We start from the raw sequence: 22,198 nt of genomic DNA, 5'->3' as shown, positions 1-22,198 counted from the left end.
TGTTATAAATACTATTTTCTCTGTGCTCAAACATTGCAAAGGGTGAGCACAGTGCTGAATTAAGCATGACCGGCCCTATTGAGTGTCCAGTTCAAGTGGAGATTCAGCTTTCTCGAAGCTAACGTGTCATTGAATTTGATACTCTCTGTGTTTAAAAAATTGCACATGTTAACCTGAGCCAAATTTCAGGAAAGAGCCTTAGATAATAGTGTTCTTCACACATTTTTTCATCGTGACCTAGTCAGGTTTCACTATTACCCAATACCCTTGTACCCCTATTTGACAGTATTGTATACTAATCAGTAGCGTTTTTGCCTTTCTTCATCCTGTATGATTATTTTTTTAGTTTTTAAGTTATATTTTCTTAATTTACTAATGCATGTGTTTTATTTTGTTTATATACATTCTTGCTTTATCTATGTTTTTATCCATATATATTGTTTATAATGAAAAGCAGCACCCATCCTCTACGTTGAAAACCAAGTGAAAAAAAATTGGAGACGAAGTAGCTCACTAGTTTTAACACATCCACAGTACTTTCTTGAATTCAAAGGAAGTACCAGTACATCGGCGAAACAGTATGATCGTTAAGTTAACAAAGAAAGATTTGACTGATCTTTACAACTGGAAAGGAGGGACTTTACTTTCGATTCTGGGAAGGATTTTGTGTTTATGCTTTTGATGCATTTGAAGTAAGCAGTTGACAACAAAATAAGGGAAGAACAAGCTAGTTTTTGACTTGGAAGGTCTTACACAGATCAATTTTTATCTTGCAGTGATAATGTAGAGAATAATTGAGTACCAACAAGGAGTGTATCTCAACTTTATTGATTTGAGAAAACATTTGACAGTATCGGTTGTGTATTTTTGTGGATGATTGCTAATGGTATGGACTAACTTCTTACCACATAGCTGTTCTAAAATCACTATATGAACATTCCTGTTGTTGTGTGGTTTCACAGAGGAATTTTAAGTGAAGACAGGTTTAAGACAAGGCTGTAATTGAACAGAAGAGACTGGAAAAAGAGGTGTGCCCAATCCAGTAAACGCTGAATCCAGTAGATGAAGTACTTGACAGATAAATGATCACAGAAGTTGTAATATCACACAACATTAAAAAGTTAAATGATGTCTGTAGCCATGAAACCTTACTTTCTTTTGCTGTATATTTTCTAGATTTTTTTTTTTTAAATCTATGATCTCTCTCTTAAAAGCACATTGCCATAAACATATTTCATAATGTTAAAAAGAAAATGTAGACCCATGTGAATTGGAAAATAAAATAACTGACAATATCATTTAACCAACAATAATTTATTTAATTACAGTTCACTGCCCTTGACAGTTCTACTTAACTCAAAATACTCTATTCAATTTGAACTTAAATATATGACTTCTAACATGAAAACTAAATAATATCTCTTCATTTGACTTGGTTAACAAGAACTGTTAATTCTATTACAACTTTTATTCTTTATTATTTGGCTGTACCCTATATACAAAATTCTTCTGGTTTAAATCAATTGATTCAAACCATTAATAATTAAACAGAATAACTCTATTATTCCAATCTCTTACCTAATTTAATACATAGTAAAGCCAATAAATAGTTTACATGTTATCATTACAATTACTATTATTATTAGCATTATTATTATCATTTTTATTGTGTGAATAACATAAAAAAGCTAGAACGCTTTTAACAAACCACATATCAAAAATGCAAACAATCTATATTCACAAAGCAGAAAGAAAACTATTTACTTATCCATAAGATGCTGAGAATATTAAATACAATTCCTGGAACTTTATCTTACTTTCATATATGTATTACAGTATTTGTCAGCAAAGGAAACTGAAGGTGCTATAAACTGAGATCTTATTTAATCTCCGTTGGTTTTATGTCTTTTGTAAATATCATAAAAAAAAAAAATAATAATAATAATAATAATAATTCACCCACACATGCATCCACCCACACATACATACTCACTCACTCACTCACAGATGCGGATTTGCAAGCTGTCTTTCCTACATTCTCTGTAACTATTGCATTAACAGTGATTGCTAATGAATTTTCCTGAGTTACAGTAGTATATATTATCTGACTTAACATTACACGTGAGAGGGGGAAAAAATGAGGTTGCATGTTGCTTTCTTAACCCAATCCCGACAGGCCTGGCTAGAACTGGCAACCCCCTACGCCAGGCCTATGTAATATTGCCTCGTGGACGTCACACTTGTGTGTCGCCCCGTCATCAGGCACTTTGCTGTGTTACCCGGGTGTGACACACCGTCATCATTGGGTTAAGTCCTCTGGGCAAGTTAAAGGAAAACTTCAAGAAAACAACATAAGAAGAATATGCTCTCAATCTGATACAGTGAAGAGGACTTCTTTTTTTTTCATAATGGTGGCAGTGTTCAGAAGACACTTTAAATGCTAATAATAGGTCCTAAATATCTGGGCTTTTGTGAAAAGAGATATACATTAATAATTTCTTTGGACTGAGGGATAAATTGTATACAGACCTATCTGTGTTCTAATAAAAAATGATTTTAATCCCAGCAAATGCTCTGAAGTAAAATGTTATTATAATGCTATAACCATCCCCGAGTTCGAAGCAGTTCATTTCTCACAGGCTCATCTTCTGGATATTCTTGCTCAAGTTCCGTGTTGGGTATGTAGTGCGTTCCATTAAATTTCTTGAAATATTTGCCAACATCTGAGTGCGTTATCGGTCTGGGGTCTGTTGCAATTTCCAAATTCTCTTGTGCAGCATATCTGAAATGTAATCAAAAGTCACATTTTAACCATTCATATGAAACTAAAACAAACAAACAAATATGTACCCACACACATGTGCACACACACTACATACCCACACACACATACAAAAAACAAAACAAAAAAACAAAAGACATTAATATCTTCACCTGTGTGAGCCATCATACACCAAAACATTGTAAAATGGCTGTTTTGTCTTGTACAGGAGATTATGAACACCCATTCGTTGCACCCAGTCAGATGGCATCCGGCATTCCTGGAAGATTCATTAAATATCTATTATCATATAACTGCTGCATATTCAATGTGAAGAAAGTATTACCTCTAACTTACTATAAGAGATTAAAAGATTCACATTATTATGCTCTATTTGAATTAGACACACGTACATATATCCGCTTAAGTATAAATACAACCATTTTAATATATGCTTGAGAGTAAATTTTCTTGGATAATTTTGCTTGATGACAAATGTAAAACTTGAAATTCTTTGTAGAATGTATCCCTATTACAGTGCATACCTCCTCTCAAATATATATAGTACTCATCCCTACCAAGTTTATTCTATTCTTTGTTTTGTCATTCCTTCATTCATTCATTTTTTCTTTCTTGCTAGACTCTTATCTTCCCTTTTTATCTTTGCTCTTCATTCTTATCTCTCTCTCCTTTTATATATTTCTTTTTTACAAGTTCCTGTCCTGCCTTCCTCTCCTGCTTCTAACCTTCTCCTTTCTTATTGTAATCAACAATGAACCTAATAAGCGACAACATACCTTATCCCAGCCAAATATCACACATGTGTAGTGGTAACGCTTGTGCTGCATAACCATACCAATGGCATAGGCAACCTCTCTGTATCTCGGATTAGGGCTAATGGGTCTTGGTACATCCCTCTGGCTTTCCAGTATGCGCTCGCAGTCTGCAAGCATCTCCTCTATTATTGTTGAGGGTCCCTGTGTCAGCAAGCGATGACATCCTGCCACAATGCGGTCATAGTGTATTTCTAGTGTGTAGTATATTCTGTTGGAAAGAAAAAGGTGAGTGGGTCACCTTGAGACTCAGAACACATCAATTATAAAAAAATATTCAAAAGCCATTTATCTTACCTTAGCAACAGTTCTTGAATGCTACGGTCATTGGGAGTTAGGAGGCTCATAAGTTCTGTGGCCGAACAGAATAACTCCATGTGGTCGGAGACATGAGCCTGCATCTGCGCCACATTCATGATGTTCCTGATCATGCGCTGGAAGACTGACATTGCATCACAGGTTGTAAGAAGTACTTGATCGAAGCCAGCTCCAAGAGGGAGTTCCTTTAACAACTCTCGCCCTGTTAGCCGCCTGCCTTTGTTGAATGCATCTACGTATTCATAATCATCTACACTGAAAATTACAAGAGAGAATACTAATCCTATAATAAATTTACAACACATCAAATAAGGAGATACCAGAATTTTTTCTAAAAAATGCAATACGTTTTGAAATGTCAAGAAGGTTATGTGTTTGCTGGCATGGAAGCTTCCTTTGACAAATAAATCACAAGAAAAGAGTTACAAAGACTTGCAAAGTGAAATTGGAGAAAAATGTCAAGAAAACTTTCCAGGCACAGTTCTTACATAAAGACATAATTCCAAAGCTTTAATATTCCTTACTAAATAAAAATGTGAAAAAAAAATTACTTATATATCTATCATTCATTCTCTTCTCTGATCAAAGGAGTCTTATGAATAACCAGTAAAGTATCAGAAAAAGCACCACCATCACAAATGTTTAATAAAACAATAATCTCTGGCAAGTGTGACCCTGAGCATGTGTACTATAGGCATTAAATAACTACAGAAGATCTCCTGTCATCTGGATATCAGATACATGATTGAAAATGAGTAGAAGTTGAGTTTGGGAAACATAACATGCAAGTTTTCCTCTTTGTACTGGTAATCAATTCAAGACAAAATTTTATCAAATCAAAAAAGGTACATAATACAAGACCTGGCTATCAGAAACCAAATGGCCTACCTGGGTATCTTCCATTTCACGACAAAGTGTGATGGGTAGTTTACGGGTTCAAGCAGTATACCAAGGCGGTGGCACACAGCCATATATATTATGCTTAGTGAGATTGGTATTCCTTTCTTGGATGTGAGTACTTCATTTATTAATGAATTCTTGAGATTATAATAATCTTCACTGTTACCAGTCATTTTCATCTGCAAGATGATAAATTAAAAGATACCAAAATTGAATATCTGTATTAATTTTCAATATAGACAATATCTAACCTGTTATAAGACAGAAGAACTGTAAGATAGAATAAGTTAGTAGTGTGATCCTACAAGAGTGTGGCATCACAATGGCAAAGACTCTGAAATAATGAATTAATGCTCAACTTAGAAAGGGTGAAGACATCTGGCATCAGAATTTCATCATTTTTAAAAAACTTACCTTATAGTAAAGTATGTGATTAATGCACTTAAACAGCTGCATTGTCTTCTCGTGGGACCAGCGTGATTCTGTTAGGACCTCTCCAGGGGATGTTAAGGGCACACAGAGAGCAGGATGGTCAGGGTGGTTTATCCGCAGCTGGTCACGACACTGCTCAGCTATGTCATCAATCACACTGGTCATCTACATTGAAGGGGAAAGTTGATGTATATGCTTTGATGTATCTCTTTAAAGAAATCCTACATCAATATCAATTTTAAAATAGTATCTTTACATACTGTGGAATATTTCTAAATTATCATAAAATTAGCAAAGTTTCTCTAAGCCTGTTCACTATTTAAAGGAACATATATTCATGACTCAAAGCTAAGGATACCAATATGCTTATAGCCACTTTATAAAGAATCTCTCGTTATAGAGAAAGCTTTCAATACCAAACCAAGAGTAAACAAACATAAAATATAGTTTTCAGCTCTAATTTATCAGGTTTAACTCCTAATTCATAAACAATTAAGCAAATAAATGGTAAAGAAAATGAACAGACACATATTAATTAATATACTTTTAATTGGTACCTGTTTTATGCTAATGTCTGCATGTGGTTGGAACCAACGAGCCATTAGAATTGCACCAACTTCGAGACTCTGATCGGCTGATGAACGAGCAACAAACTCCTCCCACTCACGCCTGCATGCTCCTTGATGGACATGACTCATAACTCTTAAGGCATAGTACTTGTTTGTCATGTTGTCGTACCTGAACAAACATTTCATTATGAACTGAAATTTTCCTTCATATATTTTCATATGAATGTTATTCATCACTGCACTGTCATTAATGTATAATGTCCTATAATATAAAGAAACTATATAATTTTCAGAACAATTAGAAATTCAATGAAATAGCATATGTTAAATCAATTGCATGCTGTAAGTATTGCAAAAATTACCAGCGCAAAACAGATCAGATGCAAAATAGTTTTGAAACAATATAAAAAGTTCAACAAGGAAAAGTATCAGTATATGCAAGATCACAAGTAATATTAGTTGTTTGATTAGCTAAAAATCAGTAACTATTTTCTTCCCTAACAATTAATCATTTACACATTATAGTACTACATACTAGTTCCATACATCTACCATCTCTGTTGATACTATACATTTATTCTACATCTAAATAAAGAAATTCTTTCATATATATGATTTCATAGATGCGATACAAATGAAAGCTGCACTTTTTTGCATTTGGAAAAAAAAATAATTGTTGTCCTAAAACTATAAAAATAGTATGGAATTTCTTAACTACATACTTGGAAACAGAAATGAATTTAGTAAAAATACATATTTTGACTTTTTACCAATGATCTTTTTTATATATAGACAATGGAGTCATAACAAAGCACAATATACAACAACACCAACACTCTTTTCTAGGGTTAACGTCAACCACTATTCATGGCCCATCTCATCAGACTATCAGAGTCAGGATCATTAAAGTACTTAGTCATTTAAAAAAGGGGAAAAAAAAGTCAGATGACCTACACTGGCTTACTGGAGTGGGAATATTTGTCATTTGCAGGTAATACTCTCTGCCAGTTTGGCCTTGGTTGCACAGGTGGCACTGGCTGTTGTCTGACCTCTGGCTCAATAGGCTTTGTCGGATGCCTTTATTGCAAAGAAGACTTATTAAGCAAAGTAATGTATAACCCCTTTCTACCCGAAGCTTAAAAATATATAAGCATATAAAGCGTATGGGAAGTAAATACCACATGCCTAAAAAAGGGCATCTTAATTTAAATATACAAGCATATGTACCTATACTAAGTGGTGAACGATTTGAAAAAAATATATAGATAGATAGATAGATATATAAACAGATAGACTGATCATTAGGGAGACAGACAGACAGACAGATAGGTAGATAGATATATAGAAATATAGATAGATAGAGACACAAAGATTTATAGATGCATAAACATGTAAAAACTTACTGTTCTCCATCATCCACAATCTGTCTCAAAATGTTTATGATGTATATTGGGGTGTAGGTGCCTGAGGACACCAGGGCATCAATCTCCGCATAGACTGGAGTTGTGAGGTGTAGGTGTTGGTAGAGACGCTGGCTAAGGCTTGATACCAGTTTGTGCACGTCTACCTCAAGCTGCTTCATAATTTGCACCTCTCGTCTCCAGTCTTGGATTCCTGCATTGCTGGGCAGCTGATCCCAGACTTTGGGGTAGCTATGAAGATAGATGTGATAAATAAATAGAGTATAACTGAATATATACATATATATATACATATATATATTGTAATAAATGTTTATATATATATAAATATATACACATTGTAACATATTTTATATATATATATATATATATATATATATATATATATATATATGTATATATATATGTATATATATAATAATAATAAAAATAATAATGTCGAATATTGTGAATATCATATCTGTATCATAGAAATAATTTCATGAATCACATTGAAAATATTAAACATGTTCACTTTTTGTCACTAAACTACTTTTACATTAATATAACATGATATATGATAGTCATGATTTTTTTTCTAAAATGGCAGTAAAAATAAACATAAACATTACATATTTCCATGTAAAGCTGATGGTATAAGAGGGTATAATCTATATAAGAAAGATAAACATCAAGAAATGAGACATAAACAAAGCTACCTTTTGAGACATATGATGGTATACACACAACTATATATAGATACAACAACCATTCCCATACATATAATGCTATATCTAAAATGAAGATAAAATCTAAGTGAATATTAAAGTTAAACTACTTTTTAAAATTTGCATTACACTATCATTATTCTATCTTAAGCGGAAAATTTCCTAGCTTAGGGTAGGCTTGGAACTTCCAGAATCCTCTCCTTTCTTCAACATTGTAGCATATTATATTTTTCAAAATATATGACAACATGCCTATAATAGAAGTTAATGTCTGTACAATGCAGTTGTAAATATAAACATTTCAGCTATGGTTAATTGATACTCTAAAGTAGCATGTACAGCAAATACAGTGTAAAAACATGAATGCCATCATTCAACCTGAAGGTATTCATTAATAAGAGTATATGAAATATGTTTTCATGATATAACAGAAAGCCACCAAGATGAGTAAGATACTTGATACTATATTTGAGAATGGTTAACTAATAATAGCCTGTGGTATTCATTCCCAAATTGGAGAAAAGTACATACAGCACAAACATATCAATATACCAGACAACATCCTCCAAATCTATCTCACCACCTCACAATAAAAATAACATTTAAAAAGGGGGCAGAATTTCATTACAACGACAATACACTTTTCAAAGTTACATAAGCGACATTAGCAAACCAAGAAAACACTCACTGTTGCTCGACTTTCTTCCTCCATAAATCCTGCGTTGCAATGACATTCCTTAGTCTCGTGCAACTGGCTGCTCCTCTGCCCAAATCTTGCACGGTAATGACCCTGCAGGATACGATCGTGAGGAGCAACTCGTCAGGAAGGTCCAAGAGCCCAACTTGATCCGAGGGCTCCATCATGTAAACAAACACTAGTCAGGTGACATCTGGCGAACCAGATCAGCTGATTTGGAACAGGTGGAGTTCTCCGGTAGAGTCGGGTCCAGTATAATATTTTATGAACTTTTTATTGTTGTTTTTGTTGCCATTATCATTATCATTCTTATCATTATCCTTAAATTCATCTTTAGAATCACTAATGTTACAATTACTCTTGTCATATCATTCAATATCATTATCGTTATCATTATAATTATCATTATTATTAATATTATCATTTACTGTTTTCTATTGATTTGCTTTGATTACAATTGCTAACCGGGTCACCCCAGTGATCTAAGGCTAGCAAAGGATTCCAAGAGCTTTAAACGAACATAAATACAACCAAAAAAAGAAAAAAAAAAATCATGTTGATAGTCTTTCGTAAAATATGGGCTGTACTTGTAAGGACGATTTTTTGGATTTCTTGGAACGACTGTTTACCAGGTATTTTGTCTAGGTGCTTTTTGGTACCCTTCTTTATCATTCCTAGTGCTCCAACAATAACAGGAACAGTACATGCTTTCATGTTCCACATCTTTCCAATTTCTATTTCTAAATCTTTATATTTACTAAGCTTTTCGAATTCTTTTACTGAAATGTTTTTATCTGAGGGTACGCTCATATCAATTAATAGACATGTTTTCAAAGAGTGGTCCTTCACAATGATGTCCGGTCTGTTTGCCTGTATGGTTCTGTCCGTGTGTACAGAAAAATCCCACAAGATGGTAACATTCTTTCCATTGGTTACTGTTTTCGGTTCGTGTTGAAACCAATTGCTAGTAGTCTCTATTCCATAGTGGTTACAAATACCCCAATGAAGGTATTGGCCCACTCTATCGTGTCTCCGAACATACTCACTTGGGGCTAATATAGAACAACCAGAGATAAGATGGTCAACCGTTTCAGTACTCGTCACAAAACCTGCACTTAGCATCTGCACCATTTTTCAAGATATTTGCCTGATAATTACGGGTAAATAAACTGATCTTGTGCTGCAATGATGAAGCCTTCTGTCTCTGCCTTCAGACCTGAACCACGTAGCCACTGATGGGTTGCTGTTTGATCAACATCAGCTTGTTTGCTTCGGGTTAGGTACTGTCCATGCAGAGGTTTCTGGCTCCATCTCTCTGCAAGCATTTCTTGACCTTTCTTTTTAGCATTAATCTTAGCTTTCTTTGCAACTTTAGTCGCATCTAATTGCTGTTCCTCAACTATAGGGTCAACTTCAAATTCCCTTTCAAATTTTTCCCCTTCTTTTAAGATGGAATGGAGTTTTTTTTAGTACTTTCGTGTTGCAGTACCAGCTGCAACATCCAGTCGTTTGAAAAATGTAAATAATGTTTCATGCCAACAGTGCTTGTCTTATAGGTTAGTTCTAACTGGATAAGTCCACGACCACCTTCCTTTCTAGGTAAATACAAACGATCAACATCTGACTTTGGGTGGAGCATTTTATTTGCAGTAAGAAGCCTTCTAGTTTTCCTATCCATTCTTTGAAGGTCGGGAAGGTTCCAGTTGATGATGTTATAACTGTACTGAACTACTGGAACAGCTAAAGTGTTTACTGCCTCAACTCTATTTTTTGAATTCAGTTCTGTTTTCAAAACTAGCCTGACGCGTCGATAGTACTCCTTCCTTCTTTCATCTTTGCATGGTCTATTCCGTCTCCTTCACAGACACCCAGGTACTTGTAACTATCCTCTGGGTTAAGTTCTTTGATGATTGTGTCAATATCAAGTTGAATAGGGGTAGATTCTCTAAGTTTGCCTCAGACAAAGGAAGCTTTGGCACATTTGTCAAGACCAAAGTCCATGCAAATATTACTGAATTCTTTAACAGTTGTCAGAAGCCCTTCAAGTTGTTGATCATTCTTGGCGAAAAGTTTCAGGTCATCCATGTAAAACAGATGATTCAAAACTTTCTGGAAGATGTTGTAACCAGCACCAGTGTTGTTGAGTTCATTGGATAGTGGAATCAAAGAAATGCAGAAAAGGAGAGGAGAAAGTGAGTCTCCTTGGAAAATTCCACGCTTGATCTTAATAGCGTTAGATTCACCTACCCCTTCATTATGGGACAGAAACAATTTGGTGTGCCACTTTGACATACTGTTTCGGAGAAAGTTTGAAATAACAGGGGAGATTTTGTAAAGCTCCAAACTCCGCAGAATCCAGTCGTGTGGGACACTATCAAAAGCCTTCCGATAATCGATCCATGCTGTACTAAATTTTTTATGGTGAGTTTTACAGTTTTCTAAAATCATGCGATTAATCAGAAGTTGGTCTTTACAACCATAAGAATTACGTTTACAGCCTTTCTGTTCATTTGGTAACATTTGATTTTCTTCGAGGAAATTGTACATTCTATCAGTAATTATTGATGTCAAGGTTTTGTAAATAATGTTAAGACAGGTTATTGGTCTATAATTCTTTGGATTTTCCGTTTCTTGGGTTTTAGGCAGAAGATACGTTACTCCTTCAGTAAGCCAGTCAGGAATAGATTCTGGTTGATCAATAATGTCATTCATCGAATCAACGAGGGGTTTGTGGAGTTCAGACAGTACATTTAGCCAGAAATTGGGGATCTTGTCTATTCCTGGAGACTTCCACTTATGCGATTTGCCTAAAGCAACCTCGAGCTCTTTCACAGTTATTTCTACCCAGTTCTGTTGTTCAACCTCTCTCATTCTTTCCTCTTCTCTACCTATCCAAGGTGTTTCAGCGTTAAGTGTCTTCTCTTTAACCCCATATATCTTTCCAAAAGTCTTCTACCTTATCCATTTCAGGTGGATCCTTAATATCAATTTTATTTTTGCCTATTTCTCTATAAAATTTCTTAGCATCTGTCTTGAAGATTTTGTTTTGCCTATAAAACTTTGTTCTCTTATCATATCTTCTGAGTCGTTGTGCTTTCAATTGCATCTTTTGATTGTTGGTTTCTTTTGCTATTTCTAGGGATGCCCTATCTGTGATGTTGTTCTTTTTCATAATGGTTTTTGCCTTTCTTGTTTTCACATTTGTTCCTTTCAACATTTCATCAAGAATTGATATTTCCGCTCGCAGAGAATCAATTTCTTTTTGAAGTTTAACCTTCCATTTTGGGGGCTTATTGGTATTGTATTGTCTCTTTTTCTTCACTTTGACGCCTAATTCAGAAGTTATCACTTTGGCAGTAGAATAAAAAAGATTGTTGATGGTATTCAAATCTTTTCCTATATGTTTAATGACTTCCTTTAGAGCAACATTATAAAGTTTAATCATCTCATTTGCTTTAGAGTTCAGAGTGAGTTTTGGAAGGTTCTCTCTCGTGGTCATCTCAGTCAGATCTACTACACTCATTTCTCTGATGATGTTTTGATATGCTTCTTCAATTTTCTCTCTATTTCTCTCTTGGTAAGCGTCATTTTGGTTTTCTTCTCTTGCTAAAGGGTCTCCACCATTTCTAACTACATTAACTATACTTTCGATTTGGTCAGGGCTCAAATTGACAAGGTTCACCCTCAGCTCACCTGCTCTCTCTACTACATTATCGTCAAAAATTCCAATTCCTCTAGGCTGTTCTGCAATCTCAATACGGACTTGCTCTATTTGAGCATCAGTAAGTCGTTTGTTGTTGATAATGTCACGTCGTACATTTCCGAGCTTGCCAGCATCAATATTGGTTCTAAATTCATTATTATTATTATTATTATTATTATTATCATTATTATTATTATTATTATTACTATTATTTTGATCATTATCATAATAATATAATTATTATTATCATTATTATTATTATCATTATTACGATCATTTATCATCATATTACTATGATTATATTATTATCATCATTACTATTTTCATCATCATTACTATTATTATTATTATCATTACTTATAGTATTATCATTACTATTATTATTACTATTACTATTCATATAATCCTCCTTATCAATATACTTATTATCATTATCATTACTATTACTATTCTTATAATCCTCCTTACTATTATCATTATTAATATTATTATTATTATTATTATTATTATTATTATTATCATTATCACTACAATCATAATCGTTATTATTTTCATCATAATTATCATTATTATTATCATTGTTATTATTATTATCATTATCACTGTCTTACTTCATTATCATTATCATCATTCTTATCATTATTATTTTATGTTATCATGATATGATAATGATAACAACAATTATGATAATGATAATATTAGAGAGAATGGTAGTCTTAGTAATGATAATAGTAATTATATGATATTGATAATAATAATGATGATGATGACAATAATGATATTGATAATGATGATAATAATAAAGATGATGATAACTATAATAACAATAATGATAAAAAACAATTGTAATGAATAATAATGAAAATAACGATCGTGATACCAATGATACTAAAAATAATGATAGTAACGATAACAATTTAATGATAATGATAATAATGATGATAAGGATAATTATAATAATATAAATGACAATGATAATCATAATGATAAGAATGATGATATTGATAATAATGAATATGATAATAATAACGATAATGATAGGGATATTGATAATGATAATAATAACAGTGATAATAATAATAACAATAATGATGATGATAATAATAATGATGATAATAATGATAATGATACTACTACTACTAATAATAATAATAACAATAATAATAATAATGATAATAATAATAACAATGATGATAACAATAGTAATATCATTAATAATAATTTCATCCTCATAACAACAATGATAATGCTATTGATGATAATGATACTGATATTAATAATAATGATAAGGATAATGATGGAGATGATAATAATAATAATAATAATAATAATAATAATAATAATGATAATAACAATAATAATAATAAGGATAATAATAATCATAATAACAACAATAGTAATAATAATGCTAATAATAAAAATAATGATAATAATAATGATAATAATAACAATAATAATTGCAGTAATGATCGCAACGACAATGATAATGGTATTAATAGTGATAGTAGTAATAATGATAATGATGATAATAGCAATGATAGTGTTGATAATAATGGTAATAGTAAATAATGGTGATAGTAATAGGCATGATAATGATAATGATGACAATAACAATGATAACAATAATAATGATGCTGACCATGATGATTATGATGATACTACTACTACTATTAATAATAATAATAATGATAATAATAATAGTAATGATAATAAAAATATTTATAATAATAATAAAAAAAGATAATAATAATGATAGTAGTAGTAGTAATGATGATAGTAACAATAATAATAATGATAATAATAATAATAGTAATAATAATAATTATAATAATAATAATGATAAAGATAATAATAATAATAATGATAAAATGATAATAATAATATTGATAGTAATAATGATGATAGTAATAATGATAATAATGATAGTAATAAGGATAATAATAATAATAATAATAATAATAATAATAATAATAATAATAATAATAATGATGATGATGATAATAACGATGATGGTAGTTACAATAAAAATTATAATAATGATAATGATAATAATAATGATACTACTACTACTACTACTACTACTAGTAAAAATAATAACAATGATAACAATAATGATAATGATAGCAATAATAGTTGTCATGATTACTATCATATCATACTTGTTATCATATCAAATAATGTTATAAGTGGTCCAGCCGTACAAAAAATTGTCCCATTTTTTATCATTATTATTGTCTTAAATCCTTTAATTATCAATTTTCTCGTTTATCTTTACAATATTCTTATTATCCATTGCTGTCTTTGATATCATAAAAGGATTCTAATCATGATCGGACTTACTTTTCGGAATCATCTTTTATGTATAAAATAGTTTATTTCATTTCATCTTTAGTTTTATTATTCATTTATTCCTATATTCATTCTATGAGTGATTCCCTTTCTTGACGAAACCTCTCATCGGTCTTCAGAAAAAGAGTTTGTACCATGTACTGCTATCGGACAAAAACTGAATGATCCCGCGGTCGCTTCGTCAATGTTTACACTTTGGGCACAGCTGACGGAAGGGCAACTGGTGTGTCAGATTTCCCTCTTTTTACGCTCTGGTTATCCCCCTGCCATATCATGGGACAGACATCTTCAAGTGGGGTTAAGGCCCATATGGAAACAGCTCAGAAGACAGGTGCCTTAGTGCTGTCTAATAGGAAACTGACGGAGGTAGGAGAAAATGTCAAACTTCCATAACCCGTGAACGTTGTGAGTCATTAATGATTTATCGAGTGTCTCCGTAAGCCCTTGTGTAATATGTAGGTCAGGTAAACGCACCCGGAAGTTGATGTTCAATGACAGTTCTGTTTATGTGGGTGGACATGTTGAATGCTTTGCACAATTGCTGTAGAAATGTTTTGTTGTAAGGAAGCCGAAGATTAGTTACTTAGCTCTTATGCTGGTACTGATAAAGGGAATTCATACCAGGATGCTAAGGGCTAGGCTGTTTGTTGGCATGCAAGGTTATGGAGAAGAATCATGATGAAGGCAAGATTAGGGAATCGTGTGTAATGATTTGGGATCCATTTTAGAACTCTTACCTATAGGGTAAGATAACTTTACTCTTGGATCAGTAAGGGGAAAATGATTGTCTGAATATGTGTGTGAGAATGAGTGTCTGATCATGTGAGTACTTTCGTAAAATGTGTGATATTGTACGTTGTCAGCTTGAGTTAGTCGTTGAATTAAAAGCGTAATATTTTTAATTGTTATGAATATGATACAAACACTTTTAATGAAAGTAAGGCAGCTGTTTTTTCTGTAATGTTTTTTTTTCATGGTGACAGTTTTTCCTATTGTTATTACTAATTCTTTCTTAACCCAATGCCGACGGGCCCGGCTAGAAGTGGCAACCCCCTACGCCGAGCCTATGCAATATTGCATTGGGAACGTCACACTGGTGTGTCTCCCCATCATCAGGCATTTAGATGTGTCAGACGAGTGTGACACACCGTCATCACTGGGTTAATATTAATGCTCATCTCATTATCTTAACATCTATCTGTCTGTCAATTTTTTTATTTGTTTATTTACATATCTTTACATTCTTATCTGTTAATAATTTCTTAATATATAATTACAAGAGAACTACAGGACTTTTTAAATGGGACTTTTTAAGTGTAAAACCTAACAATGGGGTAGTGACAAGTGATTGCTGCAGTCACTGTGTTATAGGCATTCTAGCAAAAGACACTAACCTCCTCCATATATTTTCTGGAAAGACTGATCCTGGGCTGGTCCCTTATTTAACCCATTCACACTGGGGGGGATTCCAGCTTTGAATGGTCACAATGCCGGGGTTTTTGAACGCATAGGCCATAGGCCTTGGGATTCTCGGGTGCACGGGTCGTGAGCCTGGGCTGTCCGCTAGCACACCCTGAATTCTGGCCTTGGCCAAATATCTCGTCACTGGCATCTAACACAAAAACCATGAAACGTGTCAGCACGTTATCCGGCGTGAATGGGTTAATAATGGATTGCCAGGGAAGTCAGTCTTGCCAGCATGTGTGTAGTAGAGGGTTGTAGGCTTTTCCAAAGTGCCAAAGGCAAGGAGGCAAGTGGTACACATGGAGTTTGTACCATAGGTATATACTAATTTGTTTATCAGTCAGCTTATAAATCTGGTTATATATCTATCGTTCTATCTATACTTCTATATCTCTATCTAATTGACTCTCTGTCTGTCTGTCAGTTTATCCATCCATCCATCCATTCATCCATCCATCCATCCATCCATCCATCCATCCATCCATCCATCTATCTATCTATCTATCTATCTATCTATCTATCTATCTATCTATCTCTCTCTCTCTCTCTCTCTCTCTCTCTCTCTCTCTCTCTCTCTCTCTCTCTATCTATCTATCTATCTATCTATCTATCTATCCATCCATCCATCCATCCATCCATATCTTTATCTGTCTTCTGTAGGCTCTTATTGTTGTGTGTTTCATTCTGTCTCTCTAGAAGAGGAGACACTCATTCCTATCAAATAAGTAGGCCATAAGCTACATATGAAGTTTTTTGTAATGAATCTAAAAGAAATTAAAAAGATGATTTTCTGAATGTCTTTTGTTTTAGATTCCAGACCTATCGTCAATGAGTAAAGTGCTGCGGACACTTGATCTTTCTACAAACAAACTGACTTCTGTTCCACCTTCTGTGTGTAGTCTCTCTAACCTGAAGCATTTGAACTTAAATGGAAATAAGATTGGTAAGATGAAAGGATATTTATTTAGAAGTTTTATTTTGTTATTATTTCATGTTGAATATATTACTAAATATGCATAAATGTCCTCTATGTTTATCCTGATGATTTTTGATTTCGTCAAAACACCAGTATAATTATTAGGCCTCATGACAAATCTTTTGTATTTATAGTTCAAGGTAACTCATATTACAAGTATTATTTACTAGAAAGAGTATAAAATGATAATTACTTTTCTGACAACCTACAGGGAGCATCCCAGAAGAAATTGGAAGTTTGACAAAACTTGAGTCTTTGTCTTTGGTGTCCAATCATATCACTTCCTTGCCCGCTTCAATGTCTAACCTCAAACATTTGAAATCTGTCATACTGAGGTAAGCCATATTTTAGAGAGTCAAACTTCAATTGCCAGGTTGAATGATTGATTAACTTGCTCTCCAAAAAAATATAGTAGATTGATACAGTATCCTTTTTGGTCTAGAGGTATGTTGCTATCAAGTGTGTGTTAGTATTTTGATTTTTAATAGTTGGTAATGAATTTACATTATGTGACTCTAAGTATATAACATATGCACGAAAATAGATGAAGACTTGATATCCTTAATTTTGTATACCAACTTAAATACTGAATAACATTTTGACAAATTAAGAGGAAAACCTCAAGTAAACTGTATTTGCACTAACTTCATATAATTATTGGTTATAAACTTCCTTTTTTATGTAAAACAAAGGTAATATGATTATGCTTTATACCCACAGTGATAATCAAATCAAGGAATTCCCTGTGGTGCTGTGTGGCCTGCCCCAGCTGGATGTGGTGGATATCAGTGGCAATCAGATCACAGAGATACCTGATGGGGTGGAAGAGCTTCAGGCAGTTGAAGTTAATCTAAATATGAATCAGGTATAATTTTCATGCACTTATATGTTATATATGCTTGTATTGTTTGCTATAAAATCAAAAGAAAATTAAGTAAAAACACAACAATTTATAACAAACAAGAAAAACAATAATTTGTATGTATCTCTACCATAATGTAGTTTATATTATTTTACCCAACAGGTCTCCTCAATATCACCCTCGGTTGCAGCGTGTCCCCGTCTGAAAACTCTCCGCCTAGAGGAGAACTGCCTAGCTCTCACTGGAATCCCCACCGAGCTACTCCAGGACTCCCAGGTCTCGCTGCTGTGCTTTGAAGGAAACCTATTCCAGATGAAGGAGTTTGAGGAATTGGAGGGCCATTCCAAGGTAAAGTAAAAGGAGGATAGTATGATCTCTCACACAAGGATATAATCCATTTCCTGATTGTTTTTGTCAAAGGTGAAATATGCCATTACCATCTTTGTAATAGATAGAAGGAATGATGGACTATCTTTTGCTTAGATTTGGTTTTAAGAACCTGAATAAACAAGGTTTTGGCTGAGTTTGCTGTAGCTTGAGAACAAGTGCCATCAGAGCCATAAAACTCCATATGTATATAGTATGCTTAACTATAAACAGCCTATATTCTCATGGTATGTGTTGGTACCATCTGAATTTGGGCCTACCCTAGCCATAGCATGCATAGATGTCATCTGGTATTTTGGCTTAAAGACAACTCTGTAGGATAAGGTGAGTGTGAAGTAAAATTTGTGATTAACTTTTCTTTTTTTAATAGTTGATTTCCTTCTCTGTTTCAGTACATGGAGAGATACACAGCAGTGAAGAAGAAGATGTTTTAAGTGAGGCCTCAGATAAACTACAGGAAATGGAGAACTAAAGCAGAAGACTAAAATTATTCTGAAGTCATTGGATCTGATAGACATATATGCTACTAACATGAGAACCAAAGAGAAAATTTTGAATTCAGGCATAATGTTCAGTCGTTAACTTAAAGATAACTTTCATGATTTTATATAAGTGAAGCATGAACTGGTGAAGTATATTATTATTATATACAAAGAATGTGTACAGATATGTGTATTACAGTTTGTATTTATTTATTGTTGGTTTTTGCTTCAATACTCTGTGGTGCTACCTTACCATAGCTTAGGTGCACTGCCCTTGCCACCCAATATTATCTTTATATTTTGTTCTGTTGTCTCTTAATACTTGTTCCAATCCTTCTTGGTGATTAGTAATTGAGGAGAAGTTGAGAATGTCTGTTGCTACTTTAGATATGATTTTACCATTAAATGTATATACTACAGTAAACATGCCTCAGTTTTTGATAATACAGTGAAGCATTTAATCTAACTTTTGGGAATGTATATAATTTTATGCAAGTTTTACAGGCTTCGTGCAATGATATACGGTTAATATAGAGACTTCTATCTGGAAAAAAATATAATTGGCAGAAAGATTGTGCTGAACTGATTTTTTTTTCAGATTTAATAGCAGTCCTGTTTTGATTGTGAAAAAAAGGAAGAATGATTTTATATATCAAAAAGGTTTTAGTTTCCCTCTAACAGGGTAATATTTACCTCAAACTAAGATGCCAAACTGAAAGATACTACTTTTCATATTTCTCTGGAAGACCCGCCATAGTGGCCTCAAACCTTTAATTAAGAAATGTGCTGCCACACACTTTATTGTGCAGTAGTTCTCTTGCAACTTCACTGAGGTAACAAACAAAAGAAAAGAACTCTTATTTATTTTCAAGCATGTCTTTTTTGCTTTTGTTGTTGTATTTTTCCAACTTATGTTGAATTGAAAATTGCAGATGATGTTCGTTGATCTTTATGCTTTCCAAATGTGTCTTCATTAGGATAAAGATATTGCTTATTCCTTTTTTCCTGTGATTGCCTGTAAGATGAAAAGGCAGTGCAATTTATGCATTGTAAAGACATTTTAGACATTCTGAATGTATACAGCAGAATGAAAATAATAGATAGGTAAATAGCAGTAGGTGGAAAATGCTGTTACAATAGTTTTTTTTCTTCTATTTTATTGAGCAGCTTTTTGGAGAGTTACCAGGTGCTGTAATATATTTAACTATAGTCTGTTATATATTGATTTAATTTATGTACATGTGTTCTTTACTAATGGATAGAAGTGATGGATAGTCATGTCAGTCATGTTGTTGAAAGTATTTGCATTTATTTCCAACATGTTACCAGCTAATGTAAGCTAAAAGCTGCTGGCCATAAAAGGCTTTTATCAAACCTATGTGTACTGTAATAAGATACTATAATCATAATACATTGTGTAATGGCTACTTTCCTTTTCTTGAGCAAATGAATGTTATATCTTTTTCATTCCCAGTTTGTTACACCTTAGATGTTATTTGCCTTAGTCTTAAAAGTCATTGGTGTAAAATTATACATCACATTTTTGCTCTTCTGTCAAGCCATTATATTTTGACTGTTACAAGTAAGTTATTCACCTAGTTACATAAAATGTAAAAGTATAAAACTCATTTTCTTACAGTTAACTAACTCATATTAGGTTATCTGGGAAAGAGCTACCTTTGCATATATATGTGTATTTTTTTCTTAATAACTTGTTGGTCACTATACTTAAATGTTTTCCTTCTTGAAGAACATACAGATGAAATGCTCTGGACAGGTTGTGGAACCAAACAGCTTCAAGGAAAAGCTTTGGACATTGATCTTTTTGTGTTGTTGCAGTTGCTAAGTTGCTAACATGCATATTCCAGTTTCAGAGAAATATTACTGCCTTAAGCAAAAAAGTCAACCTAGTGGGGCACGTTGACTTCCCTTTAGCTCGCACCTATAAAGTAGTCTTCGTGTTGGCATGAATGTCAATGGATCTGTGGCTGCTTACAGTCTGTGTGTAAGTAGTTTTAAGGGTAGTAGATATGGTAGGTGTCAATAACAAGTAGCTAGTTGCCAAGCCTTTATATATAAATGGGAAATATTTTTGCACGACTATTTTTAATAAACATGCAGTTTTTTCCAATTTTAACTTGTATATTGTCAGTTTATAGGCTCCACTTTCTTTGAATGAATGTATGCATGTGATTCACATTATCATAACATCATTTTGAGTGTCACACTTGAAGGAAACATTTTCTTTAAACTCTTTTTCACATTGCATTCATTGTTTACCATCATTGGAATACAATTACCCCCTCCTGTAGTGTAGTGAGATACAAGGAAATCTTTCATGTGAAAAAAAACAACTATATATATCCTGATCCTGATCCTTTGGATAATTCTAATTAATCAAATAAAATGGCTTTATGTATACTACTTTGAAGAATAGTAAGGGAAATTATGAATGTGTATATGTATGAAGGAAAGTCTTTAGGAAGATAATGAAGAATAATGAAAATTCTACAGCAAAAAGTGTATTACATGTATTTCATATAACAATAGAGGACTGAGATCTTATGGTGGTAGTTTCAAGAAGCATGATAGTGAAAAGTATTGATTCAGTCTTTATCTGGTTTGAAGGCCATGGCAGGATGTATTGCATCATTCATACCAAATGATTGTAAATTTGTGCATGTCCAGTATCACCGAGTGAATGAATGATCATTGTAGTGAGAATGTTCTGTCAGTATGTCCAGGTACAGATGTAGCTGCAAGAATAAAGAAATAGAAAATACTTATATAATTGTATTATTCCTCTTCAGGTTGAATGGCTGTGAGAGATTGTTTTCATAAATCTACAACTAAAAAAAAACAGACAGCTACAGTCTGTAATGTGTATTGATATAACTAATTAGTAAACATAGTAAAGACATCTCTTCCAGTGTTGTGCAACATACTATCCAGTAAGTATGATAAAACAATTAATTGATTAGAAGCTGAAACCTTTTTCTTGCTCTTAAATAGAGTCTGGAGATTTGGTTTGAGAAATTGATACCTGTAAAACATGAAGAAGACCAAAGTTAGTTTTTAAGTTTCAAATGTGTAAAATTGTTTATCCATTCTAAGAACATTTTAGAAATTATGAATGTATATATATATATATATATATATATATATATATATATATATATATATATATATATATATATATAATTTGTCAAAAAAGAGAGGTAGATATCTGAGGAAGGAAAATTCATGAAGTCAGAACATGTCATGGATTATTATTGATTTTTTATTTTTATCTTTTTTTGCCAGGTTGATAATACAATCAGGAATACTTGTAGGTTTA

The 22,198-nt window shown here is 32.9% G+C and overlaps 2 protein-coding genes across 3 annotated transcripts; one reads left to right on the top strand and one right to left on the bottom strand.

Annotated features, from left to right (window-relative positions):
• Positions 1-1,293: 1,293 nt before the first annotated feature.
• LOC122242206 (F-box only protein 21) lies at positions 1,294-8,834 on the bottom strand. 2 transcript variants are annotated; one of them, XM_042999448.2, is made up of 10 exons: positions 8,630-8,834; positions 7,217-7,465; positions 6,768-6,890; positions 5,802-5,982; positions 5,227-5,409; positions 4,801-4,991; positions 3,892-4,167; positions 3,559-3,805; positions 2,935-3,041; positions 1,294-2,782 (listed from the first exon to the last, which is right to left on the bottom strand). In XM_042999448.2, the coding sequence occupies exons 1-10, from the start codon at positions 8,803-8,805 to the stop codon at positions 2,599-2,601; spliced, it is 1,917 nt and encodes a 638-aa protein (XP_042855382.2). In that variant the 5' UTR covers positions 8,806-8,834; the 3' UTR covers positions 1,294-2,598. The 2 variants fall into 2 exon arrangements, with proteins under 2 accessions (XP_042855382.2, XP_042855383.2); XM_042999449.2 differs by lacking the exon at positions 6,768-6,890 and having other exon boundaries at positions 8,630-8,833.
• A 6,028-nt stretch (positions 8,835-14,862) lies between these two features.
• On the top strand, positions 14,863-21,652 carry LOC122242207 (uncharacterized). The gene is made up of 6 exons (XM_042999450.2): positions 14,863-15,056; positions 16,965-17,097; positions 17,342-17,465; positions 17,851-17,995; positions 18,155-18,340; positions 18,772-21,652. Exons 1-6 carry the CDS (start codon positions 14,964-14,966, stop codon positions 18,811-18,813), a joined length of 723 nt encoding a protein of 240 aa, XP_042855384.2. The 5' UTR covers positions 14,863-14,963; the 3' UTR covers positions 18,814-21,652.
• Positions 21,653-22,198: the final 546 nt, after the last annotated feature.

This window comes from Penaeus japonicus, unplaced genomic scaffold (assembly GCF_977035675.1).
Source record: "Penaeus japonicus unplaced genomic scaffold, GWHDUDI00000001_assembly GWHDUDI00000009, whole genome shotgun sequence".
Classification (NCBI taxonomy): domain Eukaryota; kingdom Metazoa; phylum Arthropoda; class Malacostraca; order Decapoda; family Penaeidae; genus Penaeus; species Penaeus japonicus.
Note: the sequence above shows the minus strand (reverse complement) of the source record. Positions and strands in the feature narration are given on the sequence as shown.